The 22,304-nt window shown below is 49.0% G+C and overlaps 2 protein-coding genes across 4 annotated transcripts in view; one reads left to right on the forward strand and one right to left on the reverse strand.

Annotated features, from left to right (window-relative positions):
* The window catches only part of Gpr179 (G protein-coupled receptor 179), a 15,711-nt gene extending 5,611 nt beyond the window's left edge, over positions 1-10,100 (reverse strand). The window contains exons 1-10 of the mRNA XM_048366847.1: positions 9,307-10,100; positions 7,360-7,468; positions 5,486-5,573; positions 4,542-4,774; positions 2,990-3,058; positions 2,759-2,868; positions 2,267-2,505; positions 1,925-2,063; positions 1,293-1,398; positions 623-769 (exon numbers count right to left, since the gene is read on the reverse strand). Of these exons, the coding sequence (XP_048222804.1) occupies positions 623-769; positions 1,293-1,398; positions 1,925-2,063; positions 2,267-2,505; positions 2,759-2,868; positions 2,990-3,058; positions 4,542-4,774; positions 5,486-5,573; positions 7,360-7,468; positions 9,307-10,100 (2,034 nt within the window). The remainder of the gene's footprint in view (positions 1-622; positions 770-1,292; positions 1,399-1,924; positions 2,064-2,266; positions 2,506-2,758; positions 2,869-2,989; positions 3,059-4,541; positions 4,775-5,485; positions 5,574-7,359; positions 7,469-9,306) is intronic.
* Positions 10,101-17,953: 7,853 nt separating this feature from the next.
* The window catches only part of Socs7 (suppressor of cytokine signaling 7), a 34,254-nt gene continuing 29,903 nt past the window's right edge, over positions 17,954-22,304 (forward strand). For 2 of the 3 annotated variants that reach the window (XM_048365386.1, XM_048365388.1), the window contains exon 1: positions 17,954-19,084. In XM_048365386.1, the coding sequence (XP_048221343.1) occupies positions 18,099-19,084 (986 nt within the window). In that variant the 5' untranslated portion in view covers positions 17,954-18,098. The remainder of the gene's footprint in view (positions 19,085-22,304) is intronic. The other variant, XM_048365387.1, reaches the window with a different exon arrangement.

The raw sequence follows: 22,304 nt of genomic DNA on the forward strand, positions 1-22,304 counted from the left end.
ACCCCAGTAGTTGTATGTGAAGGGGATGAACAAATGGCTTCCCAAGATGGCTCCTCTGTCTAGGTTTTATAAAACCCAGGAGTGCTGCGGGTCTCCTAATTTCTTACTGACTCTTTCCTGAAGGTCCCGGTATTTATAGATGATCTCAGGCAGAAAAACAAGAGGTGGCATATCTTTCTAAGTGCAAGCTCAGAGAGGACTTCCTTGCTTCACAGCCTGCTAGATTCAGGAAATCCTGGTGGCCATTCACTGTCTGAACTGCCCAGTCCTACAGGTGGCCTCCGGGTCAACAACTGTCTCACTTTGCTGGAGTCCAGGAAGTTTCTTAGTCTGCCCTTCATGATGCAGGTCCAACAGATTTAAGGATCCACTTTTGGCTATATCGCTAAATTGCCACATGGCCTAGACCTCCGGAGTCTGGGCTTTGGCCTTTTGAGGCCTTTTCACTTGAATAGTGCATATCCTGCCATGAATACGCAGGTGAGTCAGTCTAAGGCAGTGTGGTGAAGGAAGAGTTAGTCCTGAAGGGAGGGAATATTGGAGGGAGAGCAGTGTGCTTGCTCCCTCTACTCAGTCCTTAAAAAACTGGTATCAAAGGAGTTGTGGAGGAGGGAGAACCTACCCGGATGTCCCCTGGGTCCAGACTGCGCTCACTCCAGGCTGAGGCGATGCTACTGTTAAGGTAGGAGCCTGAGCGTTGAAGGTCCAGCTCATCTTCATATACCTCATCCAAGATCTCTTCCCGGGGAGGCGCCCCTGGCTTCTGGAACTAGACAGCGTGGGCATGTATGGGGGAGGGGGGAGACCACTAAGTCATTGTGTCTCCCTCTCTACCCTTATTCTCACATGCCTTATTTATGGAGCACATGTACTTTCTGAGTCTTCACCGCCTTTCTGATTTGAAATTCTAAAGGTCTGTAGAATTTCACTTCCCTTTCTTCATCCCTAGTTTAGAGACCAGGTCTATGCTACCCTATTGCCCCTACAGTTCCTAGTCATGGCCTTCAGCTTCCCCACTTGTCTCTCTGTAACTGCTTCTGGGCCAAGTTCCAGAATTCCACCAGCTGTGTTAAAAGAACTTCCTTCGACACAAGCACTACTTCCCTCACTTGGAAACAGGGAGTCATCTCCTTTCCCAACTGAAGTCCTTGCCCAGGGTGCTCAGAACTTTCACCGGCCACACTGTCTTATCCTTGCCCTGACCTAGAGAGGGTGCTATGATGAAGACAGATCCAGTATGCTCTTACCAAGGGGCTGGGGCCTGCCTCACTCAAGAAAGTTGAAGGTCTCACCTTAGGGATGAAGATCAGAGCCAGGGTGACAGTGACTGTGCTGTGGGTGTGGAAGAAGAAGAGGAGGAGCATCCAGTCTGGGTGCAGGGAAGGAACCAGCACAAACCTGGGAGCCAGAGGTAATGGGGATTATCGATAGTGAGGATGGGAGCAGCCTCCCCACCTTATATCACCCCTGAGCTGGGCAAGGAAGTGTGTGTGTGTGTGTGTGTGTGTGAGAGAGAGAGAGAGAGAGAGAGAGGAAGGGAGGGAGAGAGAGAACTTGGGCTCAAACTCAGGACTCTTGCATTCCTCATTGCATTCCTCTTGCATTCCTTGAGCCACACCTCCAGTTCCAGTGGTTGTTTTGTTTTGTTTTTTGTCAGTCATATGGGCTTTTTTGCTCAAGGCTAGCACTCTACTACTTTGAGCCATAGCGCCACTTCCAGTTTTCTAGTGGCTAATTGGTCTCATGGACTTTTCTTCCCTGGCTGGCTTTGAACCAGAATCCTCAGATCTCAGCCTCCTGAGTAGCTAGGATGACAGATGTGAGCCACTGGCACCTGGTAAGTTCCAGATTTTTGCTGGAGACTGATTGGCAATACATGTCTATACCTCAGCTGAGGAGGAGGGGCAGATGGACTCATCCTTACCTGGCCGTGTGGAAAGCAGCAGAGAGCAGCAGCTCGTTGTGCAGTGCGATGCCCATGTAGCGTGGCTCATGGAAGGCTGAAGGGACAGCGCGGGTGGCGTAGCACAGGAAGCTGCCCCAGCATAGCAGCAGCATCTCAGCTGCGTGTGTGTATGTGTGTGTTGTGATGGGGAGAGAGAAACAGAGAGAGTACAAGCACCACTTCAGCAGCCCGCCTTTTTTTCCGCTTGGCAGGACATGCTGCAGAGTCTGGGGACAAGTCAGGAGAAGCCTCCTGGAGGATTTGGGGGGGGGGGAGGGCAGGGGGCAGAGGGGGGGTCTGGCTTCAGAGGAAATGGCTCACCCACAACCATAATGTAATCCCAGCGGTCATGATGGCAGAGGTAGAAGTGTCGGCCAGTGGGAGTGTGGCCTCGAGTCACCAGAGGTGTGTGCTGGGTGCCTCGCTCCAAGACACCCGAGGTCCACACACACAGGAAGCCCAGCACAAGCAGCAGGAGCAGCCCCAGGCGCCACAGCAGCCGCCCACTGCTCAGGTGTGGCCCCCTCTGGGCAGTTCGAGACAGAAACAGCTGCAGTACTCTGCAAGGAGTAGAATGCACACAGAAGCTTGGGAGGACTGAGCTTGCCCCCCCTCCCATTTACCCATCCTGGCTTTTCCATCTGTTCACTGTCCCTAAAAAGGCTAGAAAAAAAAAAAGGCTAAGTCTGGGGACAGGCTTGGGGACACAGGGAAGTGGAACTGCTAAGGGTCTGGCTTTGAAATACGCCATTGCACCCATGAGTTGGGTGACCTGGGAGAAGAAGAGAGAGCAAGGTCTGACCTAGGCCTTACCTATAAAGCTTTAAGATGACAGTCCCATAGACAATGACAAAACCCAGAAGCCGGACCCAGCGAAGAGCAATGCAGCGAAATACACTGGGCTTGAAGTACAGAATGAAGACCTGGTGGGAAGGTGACAGAAAGAGCTGCTCACCGCTAGGTCCATACTATGCACAGGATTAATTCCCACAGCAGTTTCCAGACTTCCCAGGAAGTGGGGAAAACTGCTAGCCACAGACTCACAGGAAAGTAGAGAAGCAAGGATCCAAAAAGAATGGTTTCCAGCAGGACAACTCCAGATGCTCGGATGCTCTGTGAGCCCAGAAAGAGAGAGGCGTGTAAGCAGGGCAGTGTATGTGTGTGTGTGGGGAAAGGGGTGTGAGCCTGAATGATGATGGGGTGTGTGTGTGGGGGGGTGTCTCAGGACTATTTAAGAGGCTCACTCTGGGCTTCAGCCTCTATCACTAGTTTCATCATCTACCCACAGCCTCTTCCTTCACTCCCACATCCGGCATTAGCTGTACTGGCACTAAACATGGTGAAGGCCAGGGTTTTACATGGCTCTCTTGCAGCCTCAGGGCCTCTCAGTCCTGCCTCGGGCTTAGATCAGAGTCTAGAAAGGATCTCCATTCTTTTTTTTGGGCCAGTCCTGGGCTTCGGACTCAGGGCCTGAGCACTGTCCCTGGCTTCTTCTTGCTCAAGGCCAGCACTCTGCCACTTGAGCCACAGCGCCACTTCTGGCCGTTTTCTGTATATGTGGAGCTGGGGAATCGAACCCAGGGCCTCATGTATACAAGGCAAGCACTCTTGCCACTAGGCCATATCCCCAGCCCCGGATCTCCATTCTTGTTCCAAGCTTTAGGTCAGATTGCACCTGGCCTAAGTAGGATATTCCTCTCTGCCCCAGAAGCATCCAGTTAACTTTCAAGCCTGGCTCAGTCATCACTTTTTCCAGAGAGTTTCTCCAGTAGCATCTCAAGAAGGATAACTGGGCCCCCTGCCTGAGCTTCCATAGCAACCTACAGCCACCTCCATCCTTGTGCCTGTCTCACTGTGCTGCCATTTTATTTTATTTTTTTGTCGGTTATGGGACCTGAACTTAGGGCCTGGGTAGTGTCCCTGAGCTCGTTTTGCTCAAGGTTGGCATTCTACCACTTTGAGTCACAGCTCCACTTCGGGTTTTCTGGTGGTTAGAGATAAGAATCTCATGGACTTTCCTGCTTGGGCTGTCTTTGTTTTTGTTTTTGTTTTTTTTTTTTGGCCAGTCCTGGGCCTCGGACTCAGGGCCTGAGCACTGTCCCTGGCTTCTTCTTGCTCAAGGCTAGCACTCTGCCACTTGAGCCACAGCGCCGCTTCTGGCCGTTTTCTGTATATGTGGTGCTGGGGAATCGAACCCAGGGCCTCATGTATACAAGGCAAACACTCTTGTTGGGCTGTCTTTGAATCACGGTCTTCAAATCTTGGCTTCCTGAATAGCTAAGATTACAGGCGTGAGCCATCAGCACCCAGCTTTGTGCTGTCATTTTAGTTGCGTGTGCTTCCTCCATTCAACTGAGAGCTCCGGGAACCAAATTGCTTGCTCCTGCATCGCGTTTCTGCAGTGTTTTGTTTAGAGTTGACCTTCAAGTAGCATTTGTTGCCTTAAGTATAACACCTTCATTTTTTTAGGTGGGCAAATAGGTCTAAGGTGGGCAGGTCCCTGCCTAAGGTCACATAGATTTAGAATCCAGACACCAGTGTCCAGTGGAGATGGGTAGGGTGTGTGTGTCCAGGGAGGGCTGCGGGACCCCCTTGCCTTGCTCCCACGGCAGCGGTAAGAAACCAGCATGCTCAGGAAGACGGCCAGCATGCAGCAAGCCTGGCAGGCCAGCACTGCCGCCCGCAGTGTCCAGGCTTCCTCCACAAGGCATGGTGTTGCATCCATGCAGCTGGTGCAGCCCTCAGGACATGGCTGGCATCGCAACAGCTTTCCCGAGTTGCCGTGTGGGGACCCAAGTTGCCGGGTAGTCTGCGTGACACTCTCTAACCCTATGAAGAACGAGAGAAACATTCAGAAGAGGCACTTAGCCAAGGTGTCAGTGGCTCAGGCCTATAATCTGAGCTACTTAGAAGGCTGAGATCTGAGGATCTGAGGATCTGAGGCTGTGGTTCAAAGCCAGCCTGGGAAAGAAAGCTCACGAAGCTCTTATATCCAGTTAACTACCAAAAAACTGGCTCAAGGGTCTGGGAATGTGGCCTAGTGGCAAGAGTTCTTGCCTCGTATACATGAGGCCCTGGGTTCAATTCCTCAGCACCACATATACAGAAAATGGCCAGAAGTGGTGCTGTGGCTCAAGTGGCAGAGTGCTAGCCTTGAGCAAAAAAGAAGCCAGGGACAGTGCTCAGGCCCTGAGTTCAAGGCCCAGGACTGGCAAAAAAAAAACAAAACCTGGCTCAAAATGGTAAAGCTCTAGCCTTGGGCACCAATGCTCAGGGGAGGGCAGGGTAGCAGGAAGTGGTGATGCCGGGTTAGGGTTCATGGGGAGGTCAACTTGCATCACCTCTGTGTATTTGGGTTCCTTCTTAGAAGGCAGACTTCCTCTGGCACCTTCTGCTTCTCTTGATCTTCTGTCCTTGACCCCCCCACCTCCCTTCTACACCCTGCACCGAGAGTTTCCTCCTAGGGATTTCCCCAACCCGCCTCCCTTCCACAGCCTAGCCTGTAAAACACCTGCCCAAACCCTTTGTCCACTCACTTACCCCCAGAACCGCTTGCCCCGTAGAATCCAGGTCGGCAGTGGCAGAGGTAGCGGCCGAGGACAAAACCCTGACTCTCCAGGGGGACGCACTGTGGGGGTGACAAACAACATTTATTTCCTTTTTTTCAGCCATGGGGCTTGCACTCAGGACTTGGGCACTGTGTTGGAGCTTTTTGGCTCAAGACTAGTGCCCTACCACTTTTTCCACTCAAGGCTAGTGCTCTACCACAGCTCTACTTCTGGTTTCCTGGTGGCTAAGTGGAGATGAGTCCAGAGTCTCATGGAATTTCCTTCCCACGCTGGCTTTGAACCACAGACTTTAGATGTCAACTTCCTGAGTAGCTAGGTTTACAGATGTGAGCCACCTGTGCCCGGCAACACCTTTTATTATTATTATTATTATTATTATTATTATTATTATTATTATTATTATTATTATATAGGGCCTTTCTCTGGAAGAGCTTTCTTTCTTAGAAGTTGGAGGCCATACATAGCTCATTACACATGACTTGTGGGTTTACACTAGAGACTCCCTCAGAAGCCTGTGTAGTGCTCATGGGGCTTTCCCTTTGTGGAAGTTCTACCCTGCCCCCTATTGTAGCCTCTTCTCAAAGAGACAGAGTACGGGATAGGTCACTCTTTTGGTGAGATGCAGTAGCAAGAGCTTTGTGTCTCCTTTCCCAGTGCTGAGCTGTGGCTGGGGCAAGAGCAGAGGGGAGGTGAAAGCAGGGAGAGGTCGGCTGCATCCGGCTTCAAAGGGACCCCATCACTTGCCCTCTTTGGCACACAGGTGGGTTGAAAAGGCCCCTGCAGAGGAATAACTGCCCCCATCAGGAGGCCTCTGGCTCTGGCACAGGACTGCTTTCCCCAGGCCCTAATGCCAGGCTGGTGGGATGCCAAGGCCAGCCCTTTATTTCACCTCCACCCATTGCTATTTGCCCAGCAGGGGCCCAAGCAGGCCTCAGAGTCTGCTGAAGTCAGATCTGTTGTGAGGAGGGGCTGGTATGGAAACCAGTAGATCACAAGATGGAGTCCACTTCAAGAGAGTCTATATCTAGTCCCAGACCTTACCTGGGGAGTTAGGAAAGCTACTGTTAGGAAACTGGGGGCCAGATCAACTTTTGAATATGCTCTGCTCTTGATTATGTGTACCCAGTGAAGTAAATGTGACTAGATTAGAAAGTGAATGGGGGGGGGGTTGGGGAGGAAAGAAGGTGGGAGAAAAATGAAGGAGGAAGTAACAAGTGTGACAAGAAATGTACTCACTACCTTGCATATGTAGCTGTAGCCCCTCTGTATATCACTTTAACAATAAAATTAAATTAAAAAAAAAAGTGAACAGAGAGACAAGTACTGGTGGCTCACACCTGTAATCTTGGCTCTTTGGAAGGCTCTTTGGAGGATCATGGTTTGAGGCCAGCCCAGGCAGAAAAGTCCTGGAGGTGCAGTGGCACATGCCTGTTATTCTATCTACAACAAGAAGCCTAAAATAGGTGGGTGTGGAGTCCCAGGAGCAAGACAGGGTAGGAAGCAAGACCCTCTCTCAAGAAAAACCAGTGCAGTGAATGCTTGGAGGTTGTGAAGTGCCTATCTAGTATGCACCAAACCCTGAGCTCAAACCCCAGTAGTAGGGGAGAAAAATGAACTGAATCCAAGCGTAAACATAAAAGGTTCTGGGTCCTGTCCCCAGTGTACATGTGTGTGCTAGAGTGAGCCGTGAGGACTCTCATTTCTAAAATGCCTGGTGCCTGCCACCTCTGCTGATGCCACCTCTGAAGCCCTAAGACGCTGAAGTAGCTTTGTCAGCTGCTCGTGGGAGGTAGGGAAGGAGAAGGGAGGCAGAATCTAGAAGCCCCTCATCCTTTTCATCCTTACCTGGGTGCTGTTGAGATCACACAGGTGTGTGTTGGAGTACCAGCCCGGGATGCTTGCACACTGATTGATGTCCACACTCTGGAGATCTATGTCCATCTGCACCTGTCCTCTAGGACAGTGAATTAGCAATGAGGGGTTTAGTGTCGGGTGTCAAAGTGGACATTTCTCCTTGGGCGCTAGACTCTGGGGGCAGTGCGGTCTCTGCAAACTTCAGCACAATGGCAGCAGTGTGGGGCACCTAGACCTGCCATTTCTCCACTGACAGGAATCCCGTCTCTGTGGCAACAACACTCTCCCCCTCCACTATTCAACAGCCTGTCATTTTGTGGATTCTATCAATGAGTAGAAGGGAGAGACATGCAAAGAAACCAGAGCTCTGATGATGTCTACGAAGGAGATGTTCACACTTGCTCATTGTACACACACACACACACACACACACACACACACACACAGAGCTCAGCTATTAACCACCTTCACTCCATCCAAGTCATGAACTAATCACAGAAGTAGTATGGAACTGAGGAGCCCTAAGCTGACGCTACCTAGACCAGAAGCTTTCCAACCCTCTTTTGGGGCTGAGTGAGGAGAGAGCTGGCAAGCAGCCAACCTGCCTGCTTACAGGAGGGGAACCCTACTGGGAACAATGAATGAATAGGGAGGGACTCAGAGCTGGCAAGACCATGTGGATTGCTGAAAGCCTTGCAGTTCTGTGTTCATTTCCTGCCCTCTTCCCAACGGGCTCCCAAATGGAAGCTCCTGGCTTAAGACCGACAGAACAGTGGGGCCCAGCCCGTGTGAAAATACAGCCATTGGGGCCAGGTGCTGGTGGCTCACACCTGGAACCCTGGCTACATAGAAGGTTATGATCTCAGGATTGCGATTCAAAGCCAGCCTGAGCTGGAAAGTCTGTGAGACTCTGATTTCCAATTAACCACTAGTAAAACAAAAGTGGTACTGTGGCTTAAAGTGGTAGAGCACTAGCTCAGAGACAGTGCCTATGCCCTGAGTTCAAGCCCCATGACTGACCAAAATAATAATAAAGCTACTGGGAATGACCTTGGTGATGCAGCCAGCTCCTGAACAGGAAGAACATTGACTCCAGTTTCTTTCTTTTTTTGTGCAAGTCTTGGGCTTGAACTCAGGGCCTGGATACTGTCCCTGAGAGCGCTCTCTCTCTCTCTCTCTCTCTCTCGCTCGCTCGCTCGCTCGCTCTTTCTCTCTCTTGCTCTCTCTCTCTCGGCTATCACTCCACTACTTGAACAAGAGCTCCATTTCTGGGTTTTTGGTAGTTAATTGGTAATAAGGGTCTCATGGACTTCTCTTCCTCAGCTGGCTTTGAACCACAAAACTCAGATTTCAGCCTCCTGAGGGGCTAGGAGTACAGGCATGAGCCAAGTATGTCTGACTGGCTCCAAGTTCTTGACAGGGATTTTCCTTCTGGAATGTCTAATGGTCCTCTGAGAAGCTTGGTACATGGATTGTCACTGTCATCCAACCTAAGCCCATTCCTCAGACCTGACAGCCAAGACTTCTTCCTGTCCACACACACACACACACACACACACACACACACACACACACATACATGGACACACATGTATATACACTTGTATGCTTATTATATGTACACCTACCCGTATGCTACAGATATATATTCATTCATGCTCACAGACATTCATTCCTGTGCTCAAACACCAAATACAAATAGATATCCAGATAACTATGTGTACATGGATTGATTTGTACACATTATGTACACTTGTATGCATTAACAAATAGTTATAGGTTCCTAGAGCTGGCTGTAACTACAAACTGCTGAATGCAAATATACACATTTAGGCCCCCAGACATACACATGTTCTGGCTAAATGACCATGCACAGCCTTTTGTCCCCTCTACTCCCCATCCCCATAAAATCATCCAACCCCGAACAAGCCCACTTACCTGACCTCTGGGCTAAGGTCTGGCTTGAGTCCATAGAAAGTAGCAGCGAGTGTGACCAGCCAGCCAGGACGGAGCCGGCCTTCCTGGCATTCCAGGAAGGGAGGAGACAGCCTCACCTGCTGTATGTCACCCACGTATCCATCTCCTTGTGGCCACTTGGGGCTGTTGAGGCTCCTTAGGTCATTGGTTAGCACCCGCTTCTGTAGATTAGAGCTCTCCATGTCCACAGCTGGGTTCGCTTCTTGCACCCTGTTCCCAGACAAGTCTTGAAGGATGGTCTCCTCTCCCATCCGGGTGGCCTGCAGGGCCAGCTGTAGGTGGCTGGCTCCTGGCGGAGGGTTAAAGGTCAGCAATGCTCTGTAGGTCCTTGGGTCCCCCTCAGCCACACTGCGGACCAGGGCCTGGTACCACTCCACATCCTCCTCTACACTGGACTCACGGATGTCGTTGGCTTGCAACAGCATGTTGAGGAAATTGGCAGCTTGAGCCAGGGTGTCCGCTGCTCTCTGCAGAACTGGGGGAAGTCTTGGCTTTGCCTCTGCCCCCTGGGCTTCAAAGCGCTCACTACAATTTGCCCCCAACAGCTGTTGGGCATCTCCAGAGTAGAGAAAAGCTAGGGCTGCCTCAGCCCCCTGTGGGGGCTCCCACATGGGCACCAATCTTGGCTTGGCTTGGGAAGACAGTGGAGGCAGAGAGTGGGGCACCCTTGGGCCTCCTAGAGCCCAGCCACAGAGGAAATAGAAGCCGAGCAGACCCCACACAGGAGAGGGCATGACCACTGTCCTGGTGCCCATCTCAGGACAGCTCTCTGTCCCCTAGGTTCCAGGTGGCCTGGGGGATTTGGTGTTCAGGAAAGCCCTGGCAGAGGCTGGCGACTGTCTGGGGCTGCTTGCATTCCATGTATTCTCTCTCTCTCTCTCTCTCTCTCTCTCTCTCTCTCTCTCTCTCTCTCTCTCTCTCTCTCTCTCTCTCTTTCAGGCTAGCGCTGTCTGGCATGTTTTTTTTTTTTTTCTTCCTTCTCTCTAACGTCATCAGCTGGCTACTGGACGTAGGTATAAGGGCCCTGCCCCTCCTCTCTCAATGTGGCCCCCTGTTTCAAACCCTCTTAATCCTGGCATACCACTCTCCCCCGCCCACCTCTGATCCAAGCCCCACGCTCTCTCCATCCTCCCCCACTACACATCTGCTTCAGAGAAAGAGAAAGGGAGGGAAGGAGAGGGGACCAGTTGTGATCTCCCTACCCCCCTTCTCACTCTGCCCTTTGCTCCACTAGGAGTGATGGGCAAATCCAGCATGGGGTGCCATAGCAACCACAGATGAGCCCATGTCTCTCTCTCCACCCCTCTGCCCCACTTGGCCTCCTGGCAGCAGTTGCACCAGGCTTGATAAAGGGCCAGGCTGCATCTCCTGGCCGTCTGCTCTGGGTGCTTGCATCCCCTGACATTGGGCTGCTCGACCAGAACTGCGATTGGGAATGGTGAGGGTAGGAACCATCACTAGAATCAGTCTTTGTCCAGGCTGTGGTAGTCCCTAGTCCTTTTTTTCCCAATCCTGGGGCTTGGGACTCAGGGCCTGAGCACTCACTGTTCCTAGCTTCTTTTTGCTCAAGGCTAGCACTCTACCACTTGAGCCACAGCGCCACTTCTGGCTTTTTCTGTTTATGTGATGCTGAGGAATTGAACCCAGGGCTTCATGCATGCTAGGCAAGCACTCTACCGCTAAGCCGCATTCCCAGGCCCCCTAGTCCTTTTCCTACACATCATTTCAATGGATTCTGTCCCATAGCCATGTATTGTGAATATTCTTATCCCTATTTCACAGGTACAGAGACAAAGTCAAAGACAGCCCACTCCTAAGACCTCAGTTCTGAGGCAAAACCCTGCCTCTGTCAGGCACTGATGGCTCACACCTATAATCCTAGGTATTCAGGAGGCTGACACCTGGAGGATCTAAGTTCAAAGCCATTCTGGGAAGAAAAGTCTGCAAAAGCCCATCTCCAATTAACTAGCAAAATGTCAGACTGTAGTGGTAGAGCATGAGGTATGAGCAAGAAAGCTTAGTGCGCACGTGCACACACATGCACACACACAGAAGTATTGCCTTTTAGCTTGGGATTTTTTTTTGCCAGTCCTGGGGCTTGAACTCAGGGCCTGAGCACAGTCCCTGGCTTCTTTTTGCTCAAGGCTAGCACTCTATCTCTTGAGCCACAGCACCACTTCCAGCCTTTTCTGTTTATGTGGTGCTGAGGAATCGAACCCAGGGCTTCATGCATGCTAGGCAAGTACTCTACCACTAAGCCACATTCTCAGCCCTAGCTTGGGATTTTATGAATATAAAAAGTCAGACTGGAGCCCGGATCCAGTAGCTCACACCTGTAATCCCAGCTACTCAGGAGGCTGAGATCTGAGGGTCACAGTTTGAAGCAAGCCAGGACAGGAAAGTCTATGACTCATCTCCAATTAACCACCAAAAAGCTTGAGTTGTGGCTCAAATGGTAGAGTGCTATGGTCTTGAGCAAAAAAAGCTCAGAGATGGTATCTAGGCCATAAATTCAAGCCATAGAACCAGCACACACAAAGAGAGAGTGAGTCATACAAAGCTAATTATGCTACTAATACAACTACAAAGTGCTGCATGCCAGCTACTTCTTCCAGCTAAATACAAAATATATTGCCTGAAAGTGCTGAAATTTGAACTCAGGGCCTTAAGCTTGCTCAGCCTGCTTGAGCTCTACCACTTGAACCACACTGCTAACTCTCTTTTAGTTGGTTATTTTGGTTACAGTCTCAAAGAATTCTCTGCTTGGGTTGGGCTTAAACAGAGATAGTTTAGATTTCAGCCTCCTGAGTAACTAGGATTGCAAGTATGAACCACCATCACCTGGCTTCAGCTATGTTAATTATTATTTTTAAGATAGTCATGCTTACTATATCCATGCTAGTCTCAAATCTCTCAGCTCGAGCAATATCCTTCTTACCTCTTTCCTAATAATGCCTAACTGTGTAGAGAAGCTCAATTATGTATTCTTGTTAATACAGCCAGGTCACGGCATAATTAAAATCAAATCTGACCAGTCACAAAGTCCAGAGGGGCAGAAACTGTAGATCTCATTGCCCAAACATTGCCCATTGTAGAATGGCTAAATGAACCTCAGAACTTTAGAGTCTCTAAGTTGCTTTTTATAAAATTTCCAACTAAAGCTCTAACACTGCAGGGAATATTTTTTTCTTCTAGTACTGGGTCTTGAACTCGGGGCTTTGAGCTCGCAGTCGGCTTTTTCATCCATGGCGATGCTCTACCACTTGAGCCATGCCTCCAGTCTTTTTACTGGTTAATTGGAGATGGAGTCTCACAGATGTTTCTTTGCAATCTAGCTTTGAATCATGATCCTCCAGGTCTCAGCCTCCTGAGTAGCTAGGATTACAGGCACAAGCCATCAGTGCCTGGATGAGAGGGCTTTGCTATGTAGCTCCAATTGCCCTGGAACTGAGGTGATCCTCTTACCTCAGCCTCCCAACTACACCAATGCACTCAGCTTGCAGGAATGTTTTTATAAAATCAGCTCAACAAACACAAAAATCCATCTTTTCTCAGAGCTTAATTTTCAATGTTTCCTCCCACCCCTCAAGACTTAGGTTATAGGACTGGAAAATTAGGAGAGCAGAGAAAGAAGGCATTCCTTGTCCGGTCTTACAAAGATGTTGCATGTACTTTGATGATCTCTGTGCAAGTTAAACTACCACTCTGTATCTTGTGGGATGCCAAGGATGTGACTGGACAGCAGAGGGCGCTGCAGAGCCACAAACCTGGCCTTCATAAAATAATTTCTGGGGCTAGAGAGCTAGGGGCTAGGGATGTTGGGAGGTTGTCCTCTTTAGACCTTTGACTGCTTTATGGCACTATAGAAACTTTTCTTTTCTTTTCTTTTTCTACATGAGTAGAGTCTGAGAAGTAGTTTGGGAGAGAGGTGATAGAGAATTGCATCCTCAAGCAGCTGATTTTGAACCAAATAACTTTAGCTAAATGGCTTATTGAGATTTAGGTTGTTTCATTGCACTTGAGGAAGTCTGTTAATGTTTTTTTTTTTAGGGGGAGGGGAATGACATATGAGGTTTGAACTCAGGACCTGTCATTTGCTAGGCAATCTATTACTTGATTTTAGTTTGTTTTCTTCAAATAGCATCTAGTGTATTTTTCCAGGATTGCCCTCAGAGGCCACCCTTCTACCTGTGCTTCCTGCATAGCTGGGATCACAGGCACATGGCACAACTCCCAGGTTACTGACTGAGATAAGATCTTGCTAACTTTCCCCCTGTCTGGCTTCCAAAAGCAACTGTTTTGGTCTTTGCCTTCTGAGTAGCTGAGACGAAGATGTGAGCCACTGTACTTGGCTGAGGGCTATTCTGTTTCATAGAATTAGGAATGAATTTGCACTAGGAACCTTGTAAGAGGTTTAAAGTTGTACAACAGCCCACATTTATGTATCAAGGGCCTACTTCTGGGTCAGGCCACAATCTTTGGCTCTGGGAGTCTATGAGAACAGAAAGCCAGCAAGGCTGGCTTCCTCACAGAATTTACAGCTTAGTATGGAAGACAGACTTTAACCAATCACATGTGGGCAATTAAATGCAACAAAGGAGTGGTCCTCAGGCTCAGTGAGTAGGAAGGGCCCAGGCAAAGAGATCTCCTTGATGTTGTAAGGACAGAGTTCAAACCGAATGAAAAACAGCAGTTTGCTAAGTACAGATAGAAGGAAAAGTCTTCCAAGAAGGGGAAATGGCTGGGCTGGGGATATGGCTTAATATTCAGGTGCTGGCTGAGCATGTATAAGGCCTGGGTTAAATCTCTAATACTGGGGGAAAAGGAAGGGATGTGATAGAGGGGAAAATAGCTTATGCAATGTCCATATATGTGGGAAATGGCCACAGTGTAACAGAGAGGGGATAAGATCACCTGGGGCCTCTCACAGGCCTCCTTAAGGAGTTCTGTACTTAGCCTAAGAACAATGGGATGAACATTTCTTTGAAAAGGTCTCTATAGCTGCAGGACTCAGTAGACCTCCAGCTTTCCGCTCAATTTGGGCTTAGACACTTAAACTTCTAGGTTTTGCTGAGTGGTCCATCTTCCTAATCCCTTGGGAACCTCAATATCTCCCTCAGGGACAACTGGAATGAGTTTTATTTGGGCTTCTCATCTTCAGGCTCTCCTCCTTCCCATGAAGACCTTGATCTTATTTGATCTTTATAGCATCCCTGCCAAGTAAAGTATTTTCTCCATTTTACAGATGAAAACGCTGAGATCTAATGGTGCTATTGAACAGGTTCATACTAGCTTGCGAAAGTCAATTGTTAAAATGTCTGGAATTTTATAGGCTAGTTGTTAAACATAACCACTATTTAAAATTAAGTTACACAACCGTAGCTTCTATTGTTGATGATCCTCTTTTTTTTTTTTTTTCCAGTCCTGGGGCTTGGACTCAGAGCCTGAGCACTGTCCCTGGCTTCTTTTTGCTCAAGGCTAGCACTCTGCCACTTGAGTCACAGCGCCACTTCTGGCCATTTTTTATATATGTGGTGCTGGGGAATTGAACCCAGGGCCTCATGTATACGGGGCAAGTACTCTTGCCACTAGGCCATATCCCCAGCCCTTGATGATCCTCTTGTATCCCCTTCTTGTGGTTGTACCTGCACTATCACTGTATCTTATCTGAGTACATTGGAAACCGTGTATACTGGTATTGAAACTAGGAAAGTGAAAGGGAATACCAAAATTGAGAGACACAGGATAAAAAGACAAACGACTACAAAAGCAATACTTGCAAAACTGTTTGGTGTAAATCAACTGAACAACTCATGGGGGGAGAGGGAAAGGGGGAGGTGGGAATGAGGGAGGAGGTAACAAACAGTACAAGAAATGTATCCAATGCCTAACGCATGAAACTGTAACCTCTCTGTACATCAGTTTGACAATAAATATTTTAAAAATTAAGTTATGCAAACTTAGAGAGGAAGGGGCACATTTCAGTGACAGAATGTTTTGCCTAGCATGTACAAGTCCTACAAAAAAAATCACGCAATATGGAGTTGGAGATTTAGCTCTATGGAAGAGTACTTGCCTAGCCAAGTCCAAGGCCCTGAGTTTGGCCATCAGTTCTGGAAAACAAAAACAACAAATGTGGGCTGGGGATATAGCCTAGTGGCAAGAGTGCCTCCCTCGGATACACGAGGCCCTAGGTTCGATTCCCCAGCACCACATATACAGAAAACGGCCAGAAGCGGCGCTGTGGCTCAAGTGGCAAAGTGCTAGCCTTGAGCGGGAAGAAGCCAGGGACAGTGCTCAGGCCCTGAGTCCAAGGCCCAGGACTGGCCAAAAAAAAAACAAATGTAATAAATTCCCCAAACCCATTGCTTACTAATAATTGTACCTATGCACTTGGGTTACTTACATCCAATATAGCACCATGGGTAGACTACTCCATTATGAAGGATTTGTTACAATCCATTTCTTCTTAACTCTGTCTACAAAGGTCAGGTGGATGGGAATCAGCCACTGGGAAAGTGCTACAAATCAGTGCCTGACTTGTTATACTTATGACTGAGATATAAGCAAGCAATGAGCCTGGTGCTGATGGCTCTCGCTTGTAATCCCTAGCTACTTAGGAAACCCAAGTAGCTACTTGGGTGCAGACCCAGCATGGGCAGAAAAGTTCACAAGATCCCTTCTCAAAAGAATCCTGGTAAAGGTGGTATCTGCTTTTCACCCTTCCTAAGAAGCTTAACAGACAGATAATATCCAGAGGAAACCCCATCTCAAAAATAACTCACGCCTGTTAAAAATGGCATCAGAGGGCTGGGAATATGGCCTAGTGATAGAGTGCTTGCCTCACATACATGAAGTCCACTGGGTTTGATTCCTCAGCACCACATATATAGAAAAAGCCAGAAGTAGGGGCTGGGAATGTGGCCTAGGGGCAAGAGTACTTGCCTCGTATACATAAAGCCCTGGGTTCGATTCCTCAGCACCACATACATAGAAAGCAGTCAGAAGTGGGGTTGTGGCTCAAGTGGCAGAGTGCTAGCCTTGAGCAAAGAGAAGCCAGGGACAGTGCTCAGGCTCTGAGTCCAAGCCCCAGGACTGGCAAAAAAAAAACTCACAAAAAATAGAGCTGAAGGTGTAGCTCAGCAATAGTAATGCCTGATAACCAAGGAATAGATCAAGTTCAAGCCCAATAATGAAAGGGGCAATGTTAAGAATTCATATTTAAGGCTGGGAATATGGCCTAGTGGCAAGAGTGCTTGCCTTGTATACATGAAGCCCTAGGTTTGACTCCTCAGCACCACATATATAGAAAAGGCCAGAAGTGGTGATGTGGCTCAAGTTGGCAGAGTGCTAGTCTTGAGCAAAAAGAAGTCAGGGACAGTGCTCAGGCCCTGAGTTCAAGCCCCAGGACTGGCAAAAAAAAAAAAAAAAAAGACTTCAGATTTAGAGTTTATGTGTTATGTCTGTAGCTGTCACATTATGACTAGCATAAAATTGAGAAAATACTTTTTTAATATTTGAAAAAAATGTTTTTTGCCAGTCCTGGGGATTGAACTCAGGGCCTGAGCACTGTTTCTGGCTTCTTTTTGCTCAAGGTTAGCACTCTACCACTTGGGCGACAGGGCCACCTCTGGCTTTTTCTGTTTATGTGGTGCTGAGGAATCAAACCCAGGGCTTCATATATTTGAAGTAAACACTCTACCATATCCCCAGCCCCTTGAAAACTTTTCTGATTTAGCAAAGAAGTCTCCTCCTGCCTCCTGTCACTGACAATCTAAGTCTGTCATTTGCTTTTTCACTTTCACCTGTCATTAACAGAGGAAAATACCAATATTCTTCTCTCAATTATACTCCTTGGCTACTTGTAACCAGTTAGACTACAGGGTTAAAAATGTAGCCTAGTAGTTGAGTTCCTGTTTATTGTGTATGAGGCTCTAGGTTCTGTCCCTAGCACCACAAAATCACCGAAAGCACTCTATGGCAATTAGTGATGTGGAATTTGTTACCTAATATATTTTATCATTTAGTAATTGTGGTCTACGCGACCTTTATATCAACACAATTTACGGTCAATATATGAACCTCTATTCACACACATTCCCTTTCGTAGACAGAGCTGGTTCTTAAACACATTATCAGGAAACACTATTCGTGCAGACATTTCCATAGTTGAGTGAATGCCAGGAGGAGATTCACAGAGTGACTGGTCCAAGACACACATCTCAAGTGGCATCGGCTGGACCAGAACCCCAGGTAACTGTCCAGGCCAGAGCTGTCTGTCAGAAACCCAGAGCCTCTCCCCACTCCACAGAGTCGACTGGTCGGGGCCTGGGTGCCCAGGAAGTGAAAAGCAGGGGTCGAGGCCGGAGACCGACGTGGGCACAGACCCAGCTTCGGGCCAATGGCGGCCCGATGCGCGCGACGTCACGCGCAGTGGAAGCCAGCGCCGCACGCCCCAGGAGAGGGGCGTGGCCACTTCTCCCGGAAGTGACGCTACCTCGGGGGGTGGGTCCTCCGTCGGCGGCGGCGGCGGCGGTGGCGGCGGCGGCGGCGGCGGCGGCGGCGCGCGGCCTGGGCTCGCGCTGGGCTCCGCGCGCCCCCCCGCCCCCCTCTATGAGGCTGAGGCCGAGGCGGCCGTTAGCGTTGTCGCTCCGGGGGCCGCGGCGGGCGGGGCTCCGGCGGAGCCCCGGCCTAGTCCCCACCCCAGCCCGGCTCCCAGCCGCCCGCCCTCCCTCCCTCCCTCCCTCTCCCAGATGCAGGGGGCCGAGCTCCGGGATGGCGAGGCGGCGGCGGCGGCCGCTTCGTACCGTGTCCTAAGCCGCCTCCTCGGCTATGGCGAGGCGGCCCCCGAGCCAGGCCCACCGCCGCCGCCCCCGAGCCATGGCCCCCCGCCGCCCCCCTTCCTCGCGCGGCCCGGCCCGCGGGGCTCCCGGCCGCCGCAGCTGATGGTGTTCCGCAACGTGGGTCGTCCGCCGGAGCAGGAGGACGCGGAGGCGGCTCCGGAGCCGGGACCCTCGGAACTGCTGTGTCCCCGGCACCGCTGTGCCCTGGACCCCAAGGCCCTGCCGCCGGGCTTGGCGCTCGAGCGGTCCTGGGGCCCGGTCGCTGGACTAGAGGCACAGTTAGCGGCTCTGGGGCTCGGGCAGCCGGCGGGGCCGGGGGTCAAGACGGTCAGCGGGGGCTGCTGTCCGTGCCCGTGCCCCCCGCAGCCGCCCCCTCCGCAGCCCCAGCCGCCGGCTGCCGCCCCGCAGGCCGGGGAGGACCCCACTGAAACGAGCGACGCGCTGCTGGTCCTGGAAGGCTTGGAATCGGAGGCCGAGAGCCTGGAGACGAACAGCTGCTCGGAAGAGGAGCTCAGCAGCCCGGGCCGTGGAGGAGGAGGGGGCAGCCGGCTCCTGCTGCAGCCCCCGGGCCCCGAATTACCTCCGGCGCCCTTCCCGCTGCAGGACTTGGTCCCCTCAGGGCGCCTGCATCGAGGGGAGCAGCAGCAGCAGCAGCAGCAGCAACCGCAACCTCCCCCGCCGCCGCTGCCTCCAGGGCCCCTCCGGCCCCACGCGGGCCCTTCTCGGAAGGGTTCCTTCAAAATCCGCCTCAGTCGCCTCTTTCGCACCAAGAGCTGCAACGGTGGCTCGGGAGGTGGGGATGGCACCGGCAAGAGGCCTTGTGGAGAGCTGGCCGCTTCTGCTGCGAGCCTGACGGACATGGGAGGCTCTGTGGGCCGGGAGCTGGACTCGGGGAGGTGAGACCGTCTGGGAGTGGGGGGTGCAGGCCACCAGCTTGCTTTAAAAAAAAAAAAATGTTTTGTTCCCCGCCCCCCCCCCACTGTTTTTCCTTCTTCCTGTTAGCACAATCCTAACAGTTCTCATGGTCTGCGAAGAGGCCGACTTGAGGCTAAAGGTGGTGACATCTTGCTTTCAGATCAAGAGCTAATTGTGGAAACAGTTTTCACTCCTAGAGAGTTCACACTCCGTGACACTTCTCTGCTGGTTGGCAACATTTGAAACCATCTGCCCACCCCCATCCTGGCCTCACTTTTTGCGTTTTTCCAAGGTGTCTGTCTGTACCATGACCTCCACAGGGAGATTGCTGGACATGCTCTTGAGTCAAAACGCTGGTGTTGATTACCTTGCTTGTTTTTCTGTGGACCTGCACCTCACTTGCTGATGCAAGTGGCCTAAGGACTTTATGTAGTTTAGGACATCCGTCAGTTGGGCATCTTAAATTTGGTTTTAATGCTTTCCTAGGTTTTCTGTGTTTTGTTTTTTTTTTAACCTTATATGTACTTGCTATCTAAAGCCTCTGTGCTGACCACTGCCTATGGGAATAGAAAATAGCTTTGCTTGCTCTCTCTGAAACCTATGTAAAAATTCTTCTAAATGTGAATGAAGTATGGATGTTGGTTGGTACATGTCAGTACTCTAGGCCAATTAATGAAAATTCCAAACTTAGATATTAAGACCAATGAATGAAAATTCAAACTTAGACGTCGAGGATTTTTGTTTTTTGCTTGAATTCCTAAAAGGTGAACTGATTTTGACATTCAGTGAGATCAGTAGTATTGGCTTAGAAAGCTGTCAAGTTTCTAAACCAACCAAGTTTTGTGTCAGTGAAGTGTGACTTTCTTTGATGAGACTTGCCATTGTGGATTGTAGTTCTGAATGGGTCTTGAAAACACTAGGGTCAGTCTTGGTTTTGATGTAGCTTATATGATGAATTCTCTTTTCTTTCCCTCCCTTCTTCTCTCTCTCCCCAAACCAAGGCTAAAGAACAGGTAAAATCATATATATTGATAACCTTGCTGTGCACTAGAATCACTGGTGCAGCTTCTTGAAAAGATTTGTATGTTTGGAGCCAAAGAATTTTGAATTTTACAAAGCTCCCCAGTTGAACCTGGGCTTGAACCACTCACCCATGACTTCTCATGGGCATTTTGATGTTCCAAGAGGCAAGTGTGCACTCCATTTAGTTTGTTGCCCTTTCTGAACAGCTGTGCCATGGGTTTCTCTTGGGGATCAGGCCAAATCCAAACTCCATAAAGAAATCAATGTGTTGTCCCTTCAGGTAGGTCCATATTCTCCATTGGTTTCCTGATGAACTCATGCTGAGAACTCAGGTCTTAAAAAGTGTGTGGCTGCTAAAAAAGTTGTGTGTGTGTGTGTGTGTGTGTGTGTGTGTTAGGCTCTGTATTTGATGCTCCATTTACCAATACAGATGGAATTTTCACCAGACGGGAGGAATGAAGGCAGGAATGAAGTGTGGGATAATAACATAGGATAGATTGCTAATTTTCTTGTGGTTTGCCCTACTTTTGTTTCATATTGACCAGGATTTGGTCTAAGACTCCAGAGATGAAAAATATGAGGTATGGCATGAAATTAGCTGTTCCATTTAGTAGATTAAGAAGAGGAAAAGGCATAAAACATTATACGGTATTTTGCCTTTGGAAGCAGAATTTAATGGTCATTGGCTGCTCTGTTACCAGCCTTCACACTAAGCACAATACAGATTTTTGCTGCAGAGCAAATTGGGCTCTACCTCTGCAAAGAAGCTTAGTTCAGGGCACTGGAGAATTACATTTTTTGGTCCAAGGGTTTTTTCTGATGAATTGGAGAAGAGCTAGGCATTTGTGTGTAAATGTTTGGCTGACTGGTATTTGGAGGCAGCATGTTGTATAAAGAATGTGAAAGTCTAGATTCTATTTAGAACTCCAACATTAGCTATAAGATGGAGGCCAAATTTGTCTTTATACTTTCCTGTTTCATCCATAAAATGGGACAGATAACTATCGTGTTCCTATTCCTATAGAAATAGAATGAATAAAAGAAATATGGATGGAACATTTTTGTGCCTTTAGGAAGAGAAGTAATAAAACTAAATTGGTAATTTTTTTCTGTGCTTAGGATTTGGTGCTACTTGTTAGCTTTTCCACAGCTTACTACGTGCCAGTCTTGCTGGCAGCCTTATAGCTGTGAGGAACTTGGTAAGTCTGGCTAGGGTAGGTGTGATTTTTGTGGATCTGTACCTCCACACAAGTCTTTCTTGTTGAGAGAAAGGATGAGTTTGGATTTTTAGCTAATTCTCCTGATTGGTAGGACCTTGAAGCAGTGAGAAGTTTCAGTCTTTTGCCAAAGGGTGTGTGTCTTCCTTCTTACTGTTGGTTGGAGTTAATTATGGGCTTCTGCTCTCTTTGCTGTATAATTTGGGCATTTATAATAACCTCTAGGCATAATTCTCTTTGCCCTTCTCAATATCTGTCTTTACTGCCTACCTTTTCCACAGCTACTGACTAGAAAGTACTTCCTAGCATTTTATAAGACTTAGCATTTACTATCTCTTAACAATAAGCAAAACTTGACTTCCTTTCAGATGTTCTTGGGTCTACCAAGTGGACCTCTTTGGATATTACTGACCCTTAAAGGATGTACATGTTAGCTTAGAGAACGCTTTTTAAGTGAAGTAAGAAATGAGCCTGCCAATTAATCAGGTTTCTATTCTTAGGAACTAGGCTAGGCCTTATACCACACATATGTTGTAATTTGGAGAGCTGGGCTTGATGCCTGTGGGCCTCAATGTAATATAGAGCTTTGCTATTTCAGGAAAACCAGTGGACGTCCCTTATCTATTTCACATATGTTGAGCTGGTTGTCTTTGGGTTTGGTGAGAAACAGCATTGATATGCCTTTGAGTTGTCATATAAATACACTTGGTTGGGAATAGGTGCCTTTTTCTCTTTCTCTTTTCAAGACTTGTTTTTACTGAATTCAACAGTTGAGGCTATTGCTGGCAGTCTTCATAGTTGTAAGATGGAGAAATGGAGACAGTTCTATGGTGATTTCTTTAGGAGAAAAAAAAACAATTCTAGATGGTGACAGGCTATATTGGCATCAGTTTGGGACTCTGCTGTCATAGACAGGCCTGGCATACAGGAGAAACTTTTTATTTTATTTTTCAGTGGTACT

Source organism: Perognathus longimembris, chromosome 17 (genome assembly GCF_023159225.1).
Source record: "Perognathus longimembris pacificus isolate PPM17 chromosome 17, ASM2315922v1, whole genome shotgun sequence".
Classification (NCBI taxonomy): Eukaryota; Metazoa; Chordata; class Mammalia; order Rodentia; family Heteromyidae; genus Perognathus; species Perognathus longimembris.